Source organism: Arvicola amphibius, chromosome 4, assembly GCF_903992535.2.
Source record: "Arvicola amphibius chromosome 4, mArvAmp1.2, whole genome shotgun sequence".
Taxonomy (NCBI): domain Eukaryota; kingdom Metazoa; phylum Chordata; class Mammalia; order Rodentia; family Cricetidae; genus Arvicola; species Arvicola amphibius.
The window spans coordinates 66,462,033-66,476,515 of NC_052050.1; the positions used below are offsets into that span (position 1 = coordinate 66,462,033).

Consider the following 14,483-nt stretch of genomic DNA (forward strand, 5'->3'; position numbering starts at 1 on the left):
TAAATTATTTTAGATTCATTAGGATGGCAATTATTAAGGGGTGGGACTGAGAGTGTAGCTTAGTGGTGGAGTGCAACTCAGTGGTACAATGTGTGCCTCATATGTAAGAGGTTGTGAGCTTCCTTACACAGGATCAAAACAAAACGAAACCCATGAAGAACATGATGGCGAGCATACAAAGATATCAGAATTGCTTTACATTGCAAATGTTTAATCATACACTCACTATATAGCAGTTCCTCAAAAATTAAAAATAGAATGACCATATGACTCAGTAAACTCGCTTCAGGACATATACCCAAAAGACAGAAGGCATGGACCAAAACTTTTATATAACCATATTCATAGCAGTTATTCAAAGCAGCTAAAAAGTAGAAACAATCTATGTATTCATGAACAGGTGAATGGGTAAAGAAAATGTACTTCTTTATGTATGTATGTATGTATGTATGTATGTATGTATGTATGTGTGCACAGGTGAATAGGTACACAAGTGCTTTGCATGTATGTAGGTGTATACATAGAGCTCAGAGGTTGACACTGGGTATCTTCTTAATCATTTTTAATCTTATTTTTTGAGATGAGGACTCTCACCAAATCTGGATCTCATCAATTCAGCAAGGTTGTATGGCCAACAAACTTGAAGAATCCTTCTGTCTTTGCTTTCCTAGTGCTGGGATAACAGGTGCACCTGGATTTTTACATGGAAAACGTGCTGGATCTGAACTCAAGTTCTCATGCATACACAGCAAGCACTTTACTGACAGTGCTATTCCTCCAGTCCCTCAAATGTATATATAGTGCATTAGTTAGCACTATTATAGTGTTATTTAGCCATAAATATGAATTTCTTATATATGCTACTTGCTAAAACATGGATGAATTTTGAAGACATACTAAACAAAATAAGCCAGAGAGAAAAGGGTAAGTACTGCATGACTCCACTTATACAAGGTACTTATAGCTATCAAGTTTATGGAGATAAAAGAACAGTAGTGCTGGAGAGATGGCTCAGTCATTATGATCACTTAATGTTCTTCCAAATGACCCAAGTTCAGTTCCCAGCATCTATGTTGGGCAGCTCAAAACTGCCCGTTACTCTATCTATAGGTGACCCAAAGCTCTCTTCTGGCTTTCATGGGTACATATACAAAAGTGGCATGCATTCTCATAGACATACAGACAAACCCAAAACTAAAGACTTTTAAACTACAAAAATTCAAAAGTACAACAAAGGGCAAATAAAGGGTACAGAATTTTAGTTTGGAAAGATGTAAAAGTTCAGGACTTAAACAGTAGTGATAATGTGCTGGTACTTCGTACACTAAACAGTATGGTAAAAATGATTAAAGTTAGTTTTGTCTTCCTTATCACAATTAAAAAATGTGATAAACCTTTAAAAGTTTTCAGTTACATCTTCAAACACCTAAAATACAAGTCGCAAGCTCTGAAAACCTTACTTAAATGAATACTTAAGGAATTAGTCAACCTTGGTCAATTCCAACTTACCATCTAGGAAATACCCCATTTTCCAAACTTGTTGTTTGGCTACGTCGCCAGCGTCTCTGGTAGCTGCTAGCACAGCTTCGGGTAAGTGAAGAATTTGGGGAGGGGAATGGGGTGATGAGCAAGCTGCTCAAAGATGCTGTTAAGTTAGAAGAATGTGCAATTATTAGTCAATGATTAAACATGATGACAAGTTTCTTTTTAACAGATTGAAGAATAGAGTAAACCAAATCTTTTGTTTCAGCAATTTTTCTAAACTTTCCATTTAAAAAGTACTTGGAGTAAAGTCTCAAAGGAGAAAAGCCATTCATTAAAACTATATTTACAAGAGACTCTTAGATAATAATTTTTGGTACTGTACAACCCCCAAAAAATGCTACTGCAACAAGCTATCACTTCTTAAGTCACTCTAAATGTCCACTAACTTGGATGAACCCTCATCATTTGTAAAGGAAACCTGATGCCATTAGAACTCATTGCAGATGGGTTTTAAGAAAAAAGAACAATTAAAATTAAGTCATTCAAATGACTCATGGATTACTCCTGCACAGAATTTTCAAGTCTAACACTTTTTAATAAGTCTTTTTTTTTTTTAATAAGTCTTAAGAGTCAAAAAACAGTAGACCCTACCAAGACTCTCTGGAGCAATCTAAGATGGCAGACACATAACAGTAGACTCCATTTGTACAGTATATAAATGCCTCAAGGCATCTTGTAGATGAAAAATAAGTACAATTTTATCTGAAAATTTTATTATTTTCTTGCTTTAAAGTGCTATATTTATTACTTTAAATTATGTATATGTGTGTGTGTGTGTGTGTGTGTGTGTGTGTGTCAGCATATACGCATGAGAATGAAGGTGTCAGAGAAGACTAGAGGATCAAATCTGCAGTTCCAGGAAGTTGTGAGCCACCTTACAAGGGTGCTGGGAACCGAACTTGGGTCCTTTGCAAGAGCAGTATACACTCTTAACCACTGAACCATCTCTCTAGTCACTTATATGTAAATTTTTAATTTTTTCAGAAAAAAAACAAAAACAAAATTCCTGCTACAAGATAAGAATAAACCTAGAACAAACAGAAACAATGGGTAAGTACTAAAAGAAACAGACTTTATATTCTCAACAACAAATATAATTCAATTAGAAAAGAAGGATGAGGGCATAAAGATTTAGGCACTTCCTATCAGAATAGTGTTTTTAGACCCAATTGTCCATCAAAATCAGCTGAGCTTTTTATCTTGTTTTTCAAATATTCTGTACTGAATCAGTCTTTGAGAATAGAGCTCATGCATCTGAACTTTTTACCTTTGAAAGTTCCTAAAGATCAAAACCCAGGATAAAGTAAAGATTGCAGTTTATACTCAAACTGAATCACAATAAAGTAAAGGTAGGTACACAGCAAGACAAGGCCTGTCATAAAGTACAGGAATCAAATTTACAATTTGATAAAATTTTCAATTTTATATGTGGAGACTAGATGTATTTGACCTTTCTGTTCAAATATAGAGGAGAAATTTATTCCATTTAATCAAGCTACAGGCTTTAAATAATGCATGGCTTGGGGCTGGAGAGATGACTCAGCGGTTAAGAGCACTAACTGCTCTTCCAGAGGACCTGTGTTCAATTCCCATCACCCACATGGCAGCTCACAACTGTCTGAAAATGCAGTTCCGAGAGATCTGACACCTTCACACAAATGCTGGCCTCGAACTCACAGAGATCCACCTGCATCTGCCTCCCAACTGCTAGGATTAAAGGCATGCACCACAACTGCCCAGCTAGCTAATAATGTTTTAAATAAATTTATGATTTTTGTATTAGGTAGCACTTGTAGCTATCCTCGGCCACATGTGGCCACCAGGTCACAGGTTAGACATGTTTGATAGGGCATACCACATCAAACACACCATATAGTCAACATTTAAAATATCAAATTTAAGAGACTTCTTCCTATCCTTTCTACAATCCTGTGTGAGATGTCAATATGAACAAACTAGACACAGAATTAGACAATATAGACAGAGATAAAAATAAAATCAATGCAAGCTAACAAGAACCTCAAAAAAAAAAAAAAAAAAAAAGCAGGGTTAGTTTGTAAACCTGACATTACCGGAGCGTGCTATGCCACTGTCTCTGTCCTCATTCGGTTCTCTTCCCGGCATGTCCATTGGGTTGCTGTGAACTACAAATCAAGACAAATGGTCAGTCATAAACTATATTATTATTAAGGCGGATGTTGCTCCTTTTAAATCTCAAACTAGATCATGCTTCATCTCATTGCATTCCTTTTTCAATAGCATGGCACCAACCCAACACTAGGAGCTATTATTCAGTTGAACAAGCTTTCAGATCCATCTGAAGATTTACCATGTGATGCAAAACTATCCAAGACATAGAATTCAGGAGTGACTAAAATTCATACATTTAGAACATAACCAAACATAGAAGTTCATACTATTAAATGAAAAAGTTAGTTACTAAGGCCAAGTGACAACTCTAGTTTACTCTGATTATATCCATAATAATGTTTAAACATAATAAAGAAGAATTTAAAGTGCTGTAATAAATCATTTGATAAATTTGTTTAAATAGTATGACACCAATTTTGTTTAAAAACAGGCAGGAGGGCCGAGGGTGTAAACTAGTGATAGAACACTGGCCTAGATCACATATACGGCCCTGGATGGGAGCCACTGCACTGGAAAAACAATGAAGTAAAAAACAAAAGTAAGTATAAGGTGCTGGCAGGATAGCTTATATATTTTTTAAAACTTGTTTTATATTTACATAATTTTCTAGGACAAATATGCATTACTCATATTTACCACTTACATGTAAAATAAGTTCTAATTAAAACAAGAAATGGGATAGCAAGGTGTGGTGACAATACCCATAAGCCTACCACTCAGAAGATTTAGGTAGGAAGATTTCAAATTCAAGGCCAGCCAGGCCTATTAAGAGGAGATTGAAAATAATGAACAACAATGAATACACCTGTAGACTGCTGATTCCTACTAGAAAATGATTCAAGACGAGGTGCATGTGTGAAAAAGTGAAACAGAACTGTGCTCCTGCATATATAAGCAAGGCGCACACTGTGTAACAACGTAATGATCTGACTAATTATGCTCACATGCCTTTTATGTAGTGCTAGAACAGTGCTTGTTCATCTAAATCTTAGCTCCAAGAAAAGTTGTCCTTAGGGAAGAGTGTAGATCAGAAACTTTGCAACAATTATAAAGATCGAATTATTTCCAGCAATTGGTGAATTACAATACAAAAACTACTTAGCCATGGAAACAAGATAGCGTAACATTAACATTTCCAAGGGGACAGTATAACTAGTAAGCTAACTACAAATTAAATTTTTCTTGAAGAGTCTGAAGTTCAAAATTATTATGGCATACTGAAGAAAAAAATGATGAACTGAAATTTCATAAAAACATCAATCCTGTCAATTACGTATTTTGTGAAAACTTTAGGAACATACCAAGTGGAAAGCAGTAAGTTCCTATACTTTGTAAGCAATGCTTTCTTAAACACAGCCTCCCAACTTCATTCTCTACACTCTCTTGTTTCCACAGCTTAACTAGAGATTCTAGTCACTAGGGCACAACAACTAATCTACCCACACAGCACATGGCAAACCTGCAAAGAAAGAGGCGCTCCTGATCAGGCGGAGCGGACCCTGCTCAGAGAATGCCCGCCTGGGGCTGCAGAACTGTGAAAGACCTATATGGCAAAAATGTAAAATACACATGAAAGAGACCTGTTAGAGAAGCCACATTGAGTCAGGAAAATAAGGCAAACTAAGGCAAAACAGGAGCAGACCAAGGAGTAAAGCACAGGAACTTTTAACCAAAGCAAGAACAATTCAAGAAGTCACATTCCTCATTTAAAATAAGTATACTTCACCTTTTAGTCATGGTTTATGTCAAAAAATAGTTTCACGCCTATTTATGAATAAATCCATTTATAACAACAGAAATAAGCTTCTGTTGCAAAAGGCAGAACTATTTCAAGTGTTCAACCCTAACATAAAACATTTTAACCACTCAAAAAGACAACAGTATCTATATAATTTAATGTTTGCCAAAAAAAATTGTTTTTAAAAGCCAGTTTTTAAGACTTCAATATTCTCCTGCAATTGTGGTTAAGAAGACTGTGTTACTGTACTTAGCACAAGAACATAGCAAATCTATCAAGGAATTTTATTGACAAATAAGCACAAAAATTGCTAGCCCAGTGAAAAGCTACAAAGTAACAGAAGAAATTGATGGTTTTAGAACTATGGTTAGCCACTATGAAAACAGGAGACACAGTACAGCCTATAAGGGCAAGACTCCCAAAAGTACCAAACACAACCACAAAGAGATGATAGCAGTCTGAATACTTAAAAAAGGGCATAAAGGCCACACACCTTTAATCCCAGCAAACAGATTGCTATGAATTCAGCCCAGTCTACATAGAGAGTTCTAAGCCAGCCAGGGCTATATAAAAGATATCCTCTCTCCAAAAGAAGTGTGGGTGAGGGGCTTAAGTTCTATATCAAGCAATGAGTTATGTTACTTATATTCAGTTATGACAGTCTAAGTCAGTGGTTCTCAAACTTCCTAATGTAGTGACCCTTTAATACAATTCCTCATGTTGTGGTGACCCCTAACCATAAAATCATTTTTGTTGCTACTTCATAACTGTAATTTTGCTACTGTCATGAACTGTAATGTAAATATCTGTGTTTTCCAATAGCCTTATTCAACCCCGGTGAACAGGTCATTCAAATGCTCAGGAGTTGTAATCCACAAGTAGAGAACCACTGGTCTAAGTAATGTAGGAGTTGAATACCTAGGACAGTTAGCTTTCTGCTTTAAATAGCATCTGTGTTTCTCAAATTGCTGATACTAATTTTTTTTCTGCAACAGAAATTTCTGTAATTATAATGCAGCACCCCTTCCATTTCTCAATGGTCAATTCCTTCTTCAGTGTTCTCTAGCTATTTCAAAATAACGTCTTTAAACTCCTTCCTCTCCACATTTCTTTACATGTGACTGTTTACATGGGCATAGATGCAGAGCACACACAGAGCTTCCAGACTAAAATTGTTCTTTTCTTTTCAAACCACCTTCAAAGTTACTCAAATTCTTACCTATCTTTGCCTGCTTCCTACCTATATGAAATAGGTAACATTTAAATCTTATGATGCTAGTAACTTAAGTATTCTGAGAAGTTCCTTCTTATCTTCTTAAGTTAATTTTAAGCCAGTTAGTGCCCCAACCCAACACTTTCCTCAAAAACCTCTCTCAACTACCGTATCTATTTTTAATTTCATTCCCTCAATGGCTTTATTTTTTCATAAATACCTACATGTAGTCAAATCTCATGTTTCCTCAATATATATCTCTTCCCTAAGACCCTTTTAGGAAGTCATTGAGGTCTTCCATTTTTCTATAACTTTTTATAGGAGGTGAGATTTTCTTGACATATTTTAATCCCAACTGCTTAACTAGACCCATTCTCACTACAGACATTCTTTTTCTTCAGACATTCTTTAGTACATATAAATCAGATCTGATGTTGTTGGATTCTAAACAACTTTCTGTTGAAGTCTCAAGACTGTATCTAAAATATTTCCAACTGTGATTTTAAAATCCACTACAAATTTGTGCACAGCTCTAAATTACCCAAAGCAAGCTCCCAGTCAGTATACAGAGGATACAAACTCCAGATCTATTTTGAGGAAACATGGAACATTTCTGACAACTAGATCTTACTCAAAACTTCCTCCTTGTCTTGCCAAACCTTTCCTCTTTAGAAAGCTATTACAGGCTGGGGTATGGGTACTTAACCTTTTGTATTTTTTTCTCCTTTACTTGGAGTCAGACATGCATCACGAAATATGGTTCTTTGGCTTTCCCACATCCCTCATTTTCTTTCGCATAGTCATTTCCAGTAATAAAATTTTTGCATAGTTAATCCTGTCATGGCACTTGCTTTAAAAAACAAATGACAAGACTAGCATATCCTCGTTGGTATCTGGCTGCATAGAGCATGAACATGAATTTATTGCTGTGGCCCACAGTGCCCTTTGCCAGCTTCTCTTGCTCAATTCTTTCTTTTCTCCATTTTTTTTTATTTTTGAGACTGCATCTTAATTACAGCATTTTCCTCTTCCCTTCCTTTCCTCCAAACCCTCCCATATACTCTTAACCTCAATTCTTTTCATTTCCTTTACCTTTACTATGTGCCCAGTCACCTGAACTTATTTGCATACTTGTATGATGGTGTGTCCTTCCCTCCAGGATATACTACTACTTCTTCCTAGGTACCTTCCTTCCCTAACTATATAAATGATTCTTCAAGTAAAGGTGTCTTATTCTCAAAGACATCTTCCATATTCTCCAAGATAAAATTCATGCTTTTATTTTAATCACAACCATATAATTTTAATCTTGTATATACTAAAGCATACTATGGTTGTATTATTTATCACATTGCTCACTAACTACAAATCCACCAAGGCAAAAACCATGTTAGCTTACCACTGCCTCTTCAGGGTCTATGAGAGTGCTTGTTATATTATGGATTATTTAAAAAATACTTGATTAGTTAAGTGGAAACATAAACAAAGCCAGAAATAGGTCTCAACTATCCTTAATTCACAGTTAACAGTGTGGAAATATAAGCCATGCATTATTTTTTTTAAAAGCAACAAGGGCACTTAGCCACTCCTCCAACTCTTTTTTTTAATGATTTATTTAACTTTATTTTATGTGCATTTGTGTGAAGGTGTCAGATCTCACGAAACTGCATTTTCAGACAGTTGTGAGCTGCCATGTGGGTGATGGGAATTGAACACAGGTCCTCTGGAAGAGCAGTCAGTGCTCTTAACCGCTGAGTCATCTCTCCAGCCCCAAGTCATTCATTATTTAAAGCCTGTAGCTTGATTAAATGGAATAAATTTCTCCTCTATATTTGAACAGAAAGGTCAAATACATCTAGTCTCCACATATAAAAAATCTATTTTTATATCAATTCAATTTTACTATTAAATCACTTTCATTCCTTTTTCTTTTTGCCTTCCTTCCTTTCCATCTCTCCCTCCCTCCCTCCCCTCCTTCCCTCTCTCCCTCCTTCCTTCCTTTTTCTTTTCTGGCTTATCAATACTGGGTCTCTCTGTGTAACCCTGGCTGCTCTGGAACTCACTCTATAAACCAGGCTAGCCTTGAACTCACAGAGATTCACCTGCCTCTGCCTCCCAAGTGTGAGGAATAAAGACATGCACTACTAACTACTGCCCCACAAAAATAAATCACTTTCAATAAGCCCGTAGAGTTTTAAAAATAATCAAATTATTTTTAAGAAGACATTTCTTTGCTGTAGTTTTACTCCACTAGAATCAGTGATTAAAATCAAGTGAGTTTGGAAGAACTTTTCCTATAAGCTGATTTACATTATAAAATCGGCCTTACACTAAGACTAATCCACAGGAGCTGCTTAGTAACATCTCAATTGAATAAACATACATCTAAAACATAAAATGTACTATGGGCTACATAGTAAGTGCCAGGGCAGCTGGAACTACACAATGAAATCATGTCTCAAAAAAGGGAAAAAAATAAAATCCATCTAAATAAAACTTTTTACTAAATAAGGGCTACTGTCCACTCTCTTATATTATGCATCAGAAATATGACAAGCAGCAATTTAGCTGTGCTTTCTAGACAAGAAATTGCAGAAATACTATGTCATTTTAAAATGTACTATACATTGTGAACCATAATTAACTAAATTAATCTATTATTCCAATCAGCATCTTAAGAGTCATCATTTGACTATCTGATCATATAAACCACAGTTCATAAAAAAGGAGCACCATTTTAAAATGACTTTTAGGTTAGAGAAGAGAGAGGGATAGTTATTCCCCACTAAAATATTTCAGAAAGCTGGTAATGGCTTTCAATATCAATGACTTAGCTTTCCAAAGACACAATAAGCTTAAAAACAAAACCAATAAAGACAAATTAAACATGCAGAAGTTCTTTTCTCAGATACAATAGGAATATTACCTTAAAATATAAGAAAAACATTTTCCAAATAAGATAAAGGTTATATATGTAAAATTTAACAACCTTCCCATTTACACCATCAGAAGTTCTCTGGTTACACAAGAAATCTATATAATTAAGAAGTGACTTCAAATACTTTTCTACTGTTAATATTTTTTTAACTTTATGAAATCAAAATAAAAAACCTACCTATATTTCCAAGCAGTCCATTAATAACTGTGCTGCTATCAGCCTTTAATGTATTGCTGTCCTGATTGATGAATTCAAGACTATCTTGCAGTCTACAGAGGAAAGAAAAAGCAAAGAAATTCCAAAAACATTTTATATTTTTAATAGTAATACTTCAACAGTACTAAACTTCTTGAAATATTATAGGCAGAGGGAACTACTCGGAATAAGGAGGAAAATAGGGTGTTAAATATGAATAAAATTTAGTGAAAAGAAAATATCACTATGAAATCTATTATTTATACATTTTTTACTAAGAAAATTAAAACCCTTCTAAAGTTAAAACTATCACTATTAGTACTAGAAGTATAAACTATGATGATAATTATGCAATCACTTAAACCTCAGTTAGTAAGCTATTCCTGAAGGCCACATCCAGACGCTGCACCTTTTAAAAATAAAGTTTCACAGGAGGACAGGAGTTTCATTTCCATGTTGTTTAAGGCTGCTTTAATGCTATAATGACAGCAGTAAGAAACTAGAACATACTATACAGCTAATAAAAAATATTTATCATCTGGTTCTTTCCAAAGTAAATTGTTGACACCGATACACATCACAAACAAGGTTTCCCTCATATTTTGGACTAAAAATATTTTCTAAACATCTGGTGTAGGGAATGGTCAATGGAGCAATTTCAGATGAGGAACAGAGGATGGGAAACAGAGCAGCAGGAACACCACCAATCAAATAATCACACATTAAAAGTGTTATATATTACTTTCATTCTCTTTGAGAATAACAAAAGTAAAATTACTATGCTTTCAGCATGAAATATCTTTTCCATAAATTTTAAGAATTAAAATTGGTGATTTTTTATTTCTACTTCATTATTAAATTTAAAAAGTTGGCATTTTGGCAACATCGTTTTTTCAAGTACTCACAATATTTTGAAAATCGTACCTTTTCCTTTCTTCCTAAAAAAAGGTAAAAATAAGCTACAGATAGTAGAAGCCTCTATTAATAAAACCCTTCAAAACAAAAGTCTTTCAAAGTTCAAAAGAATTTCTCTAGAGTAGTTTTTCTACTGCTTCCCACTCACTTAGACTTTGTATTTCCCCAGTATTGAAGCTAGTCAGTGTTCTGATTTGGCCCCTACAAAATCCTACTAACCTCACCATAAATTCTAACTCAGTACTTTATTAGCGTTCTAGTACATAGCCTCTTATCCCCCAAAGAAGCCCCAATGTAGTTTCAGCTTCATTATTCTAGTGTAGGCACAAACAGCTTATGATATCCCTGTACCTATTATGTATGTGTGGAGTGGGTGAGTGACTCTGATTTAATAGTGATAGGCCCCTCAAGTCTGCAGTGCTCTACAAACTGAAGAATGTAAAGGTATGACTGTTAACACAGAAGAATAGACTGAAAAACAGCACACTAGTCTATGGTTAAAATGCATTCAACATTTTGCTTCCAGACACACCTTCTATAAAACTACAGAAAAAGAAATCACATCTATATGTTCAATTATATTCAGAAAGGGTACAATCTGGCCTTCATAAACTTTCAAATTTGGGTAAGATACAAACTATATGTACTATAATTTAAAAAGCCATTTTAAGTTTTATACTTGTATATTTTAAATATTAAATATTAATCACACCCTACATCCATAAGTACTTACGTATTTAGACTTCCACAGATACTGCTTCCAGTCCGGGCAGTGAAAACTTTGCTAAGCATGAGCTGTGGAGGTGAGCTATGAAAGACAACAAAATGTCAAAAAGAGATTAAAAGTAAAATACAAAAAAAAGTAAAATACAATAATGTTTTTGATTCACTGTAAAAAAAAGACTTTGTAAGTTACATGATTTCATGACATCACAAAGACTGAGAAGGAACACTAAAACCATGACATAATAAGCTGGGCATCTGACATGCTCAATCTGAGTAAAAATCTAAGAAATCCTTTCATCTTCAAAAAAACCTGAACATCTACAACGAGTATAACAAGAAGAACTGAACTCCCTCACCGGATCTGATGAATTTTTAAGGTAGATCCTTTGTAGCTCATTGCTACTGAGCCAAACATCATTTCACCAAGCATATTGGCATCAGAAGAACACCGAGAACCCTGAATGAAAATTAAAAACATAAATAAAATTAAAGAATTAAAAGCCTTATAATGATTTCAAATATTAATTTTCTTTATAAAATAAAACTGTTAGTTTTTCTAATAACTAAAATTATTAAAATTCTGTATTATATAAACTTCTCTGTAATTTGTTCTTCATCACAAGGTTTCTTATATTAAATCTAACCATATCATCAAACAAATTCCACTCATTTTTAAATCTGCACAGATAATGGTTAAGTATAGTAATATCTATAATCCTAATAGTGGAGAGATCAAGGAAGGAATATCTCAAGTTTGAATCCAAGCTGGGTACTTTGGGAGACTGACTCATTTAAAGATGGAAGAGACGGAAGAAGAGGGAGGTAGAGAGTTGTACATTATTTGATTATATAAAAATACCATAATTCAGGGTTGGAGAAATGACTCAATACTTAAGACCACTTGACATTCTGGCAGAGGACCTGGGTTTGCTTCCCAAAACCTACACAAAAGTCATAACCACCTGTAACTTCAGTTTCAAGAAACACAATTCTGGCCTCCCTACTAGGCACGTGTATAGTGCACATACATAAACATTGGTGAAACACTTATACACATAAAACAAAAATCTTAAAAAAAATACCATACTTCATCAGGTCAGACTAGTTAACAGGGAGTATTTAGCTTGCTTCTAGGACTTTGCTACTAAAAGTAATGCTGAAATAAACTCTTTTACAGTTAGTCATGCGTTTGGTGTGAGTGTATGTGGGTGGGTGTATACACTGCATGTGAGTGGAGGTCAGAGAACAGCTTGCAAGAGTTGGTTCTCTTCTGCATACTACCACATGGGTACTAAGGACTGAATTTAGGTTGTGAAACTTGGCAACCAGTACTTTTACCTGCTAAGCTATCTTGCTAATACCAAATCAACTTTTTAACCATGTCTTACACACATATATAACATCTATCCAGTAAGCAAATAAGGGTAGAGCCGACAGTATAATTTTTACTACTTCCATTATGGCAAAGAAGCATCCATAAATGGAACAATTTTTAACTATCATGAATTTAAAAAAATACATAGTCTATAGACTTAATGAGACTCATTTATAAACACAGAAAAACAATTCTAAAATAATATGTAAACAAAGATCAAAGTCAAATTACCTTGAAAAGAGAACAATAAAACTGAAGTTATCACACATCTAGATTTCAAAATATACCAACAATCTATAGTAATCAATACAGTATGATAGAGATAGACAATATATAAGATCAGACCCAGAAATAAGTGTACACCAATACAGTCAACTGATCCTCAACATGGATACTAAGCTGATAAAACAGGAAAAGGAAAGTCTTTGCTGCTGGGAAGGCTAGATATTCATATGCAAAAAATAAAAACAGACTCATAGCATATATAAAAACCAACTCAAAGTGAATTAAAGAATTAAATAGGAAAAGAATAGACAAAGAAAATGGGGTATATACACATGCAGTGAAATATTTAGGACTGATATACATTTTGGAGTATAAAGAAACATAGTTAAAACTTTTAAAAATTTAATATTATTATTATTTTTTAGTGTGTTTTGCCTGCAGGTATATCTGTGTACCACATAAATGCATGGTGCCCTTGGAGACCAGAACAGAACAAGAGATCCCCTGTGATTAGAGTTACTCTACATTTTTAAGTCCTAGGAATTGAACCCAAGACCTCTGGAAGAGCAACATGTTTTTTGAACAACTTAGCCACCTTTTTAGGCCTCCATAGATGAATCTTAAGGGCAGCATGTTAACTGAAACAAGATAATCACAGAGAGATAAGCATTGCATATACTTCCATTTATCTAAAGTATTTCATGGAACCAAAGAACAGAATTGGTAGTTACTAGGGCAAAGGGGAAAGAAAAAGTTAAAAGTCAATGAGCTTCAGTCAAGAAACTGGAATGAATTCTTGAGATCTGCTGCACAACAGCACATCTATTGTAGTCAAGAACAAAACACTGTGTACTAAAAGTTTAGTTAAGAAAAAGATTTAAGCCAAGTATGGTGGTCTTTGATCCCAGTACTCAGGAGACAAAGGAAAATGGATCTCTGTGAGTTCCAGGCTAGCAAGAAATACATAGTAAGATCTGTCTCAGAAAAAAAGGAAAGATTTACAATATCAAAATGTCTTCTTTCTCAACAAAGTCTTAATTATTATTGCTCATTAACTTTTGTCACCATAATTATAAAATCATTTTAAAAAAACAAAATTTATTTAGTACTTATACACCATGGAAAATATCACTAATTACAAAGTACTCTCTACCTAATTTTTAAAAATTTAGCTGGTGGTGTATGCCTTTAATCCCAGCACTTAGGATGCAGAGATGGACCGACTCTGGGATTTTGAGGCCTTTATACTTTATAAAGCGAGTTCCAGACTAGTCAGAGCTATACAATGAGACCCTGTCTTTAAAAAAAATTATTATTTACTTATTATTGATATGTATGTATGTGTGGTTGTATATGGGTATGTCATGCCACAGCACAAAAGTAGAGGTCACAGATCAACATTTGTGAGTCAATTCTTTCCTTCCATTATGTGGGTCTTGGGGAGGGAACCTGGTGTGAACAG

The 14,483-nt window shown here is 34.5% G+C and overlaps 1 protein-coding gene across 2 annotated transcripts in view; it reads right to left on the bottom strand.

Moving 5' to 3' along the window:
• The window catches only part of Fnip1 (folliculin interacting protein 1), an 85,767-nt gene that overhangs the window by 27,329 nt on the left and 43,955 nt on the right, over positions 1–14,483 (bottom strand). Inside the window, exons 4-9 of one of the 2 annotated variants that reach the window (XM_038325887.1) lie at positions 11,778–11,878; positions 11,429–11,503; positions 9,763–9,854; positions 5,156–5,239; positions 3,618–3,689; positions 1,510–1,645 (exon numbers count right to left, since the gene is read on the bottom strand). In XM_038325887.1, the coding sequence (XP_038181815.1) occupies positions 1,510–1,645; positions 3,618–3,689; positions 5,156–5,239; positions 9,763–9,854; positions 11,429–11,503; positions 11,778–11,878 (560 nt within the window). The remainder of the gene's footprint in view (positions 1–1,509; positions 1,646–3,617; positions 3,690–5,155; positions 5,240–9,762; positions 9,855–11,428; positions 11,504–11,777; positions 11,879–14,483) is intronic. The other variant, XM_038325888.1, reaches the window with a different exon arrangement.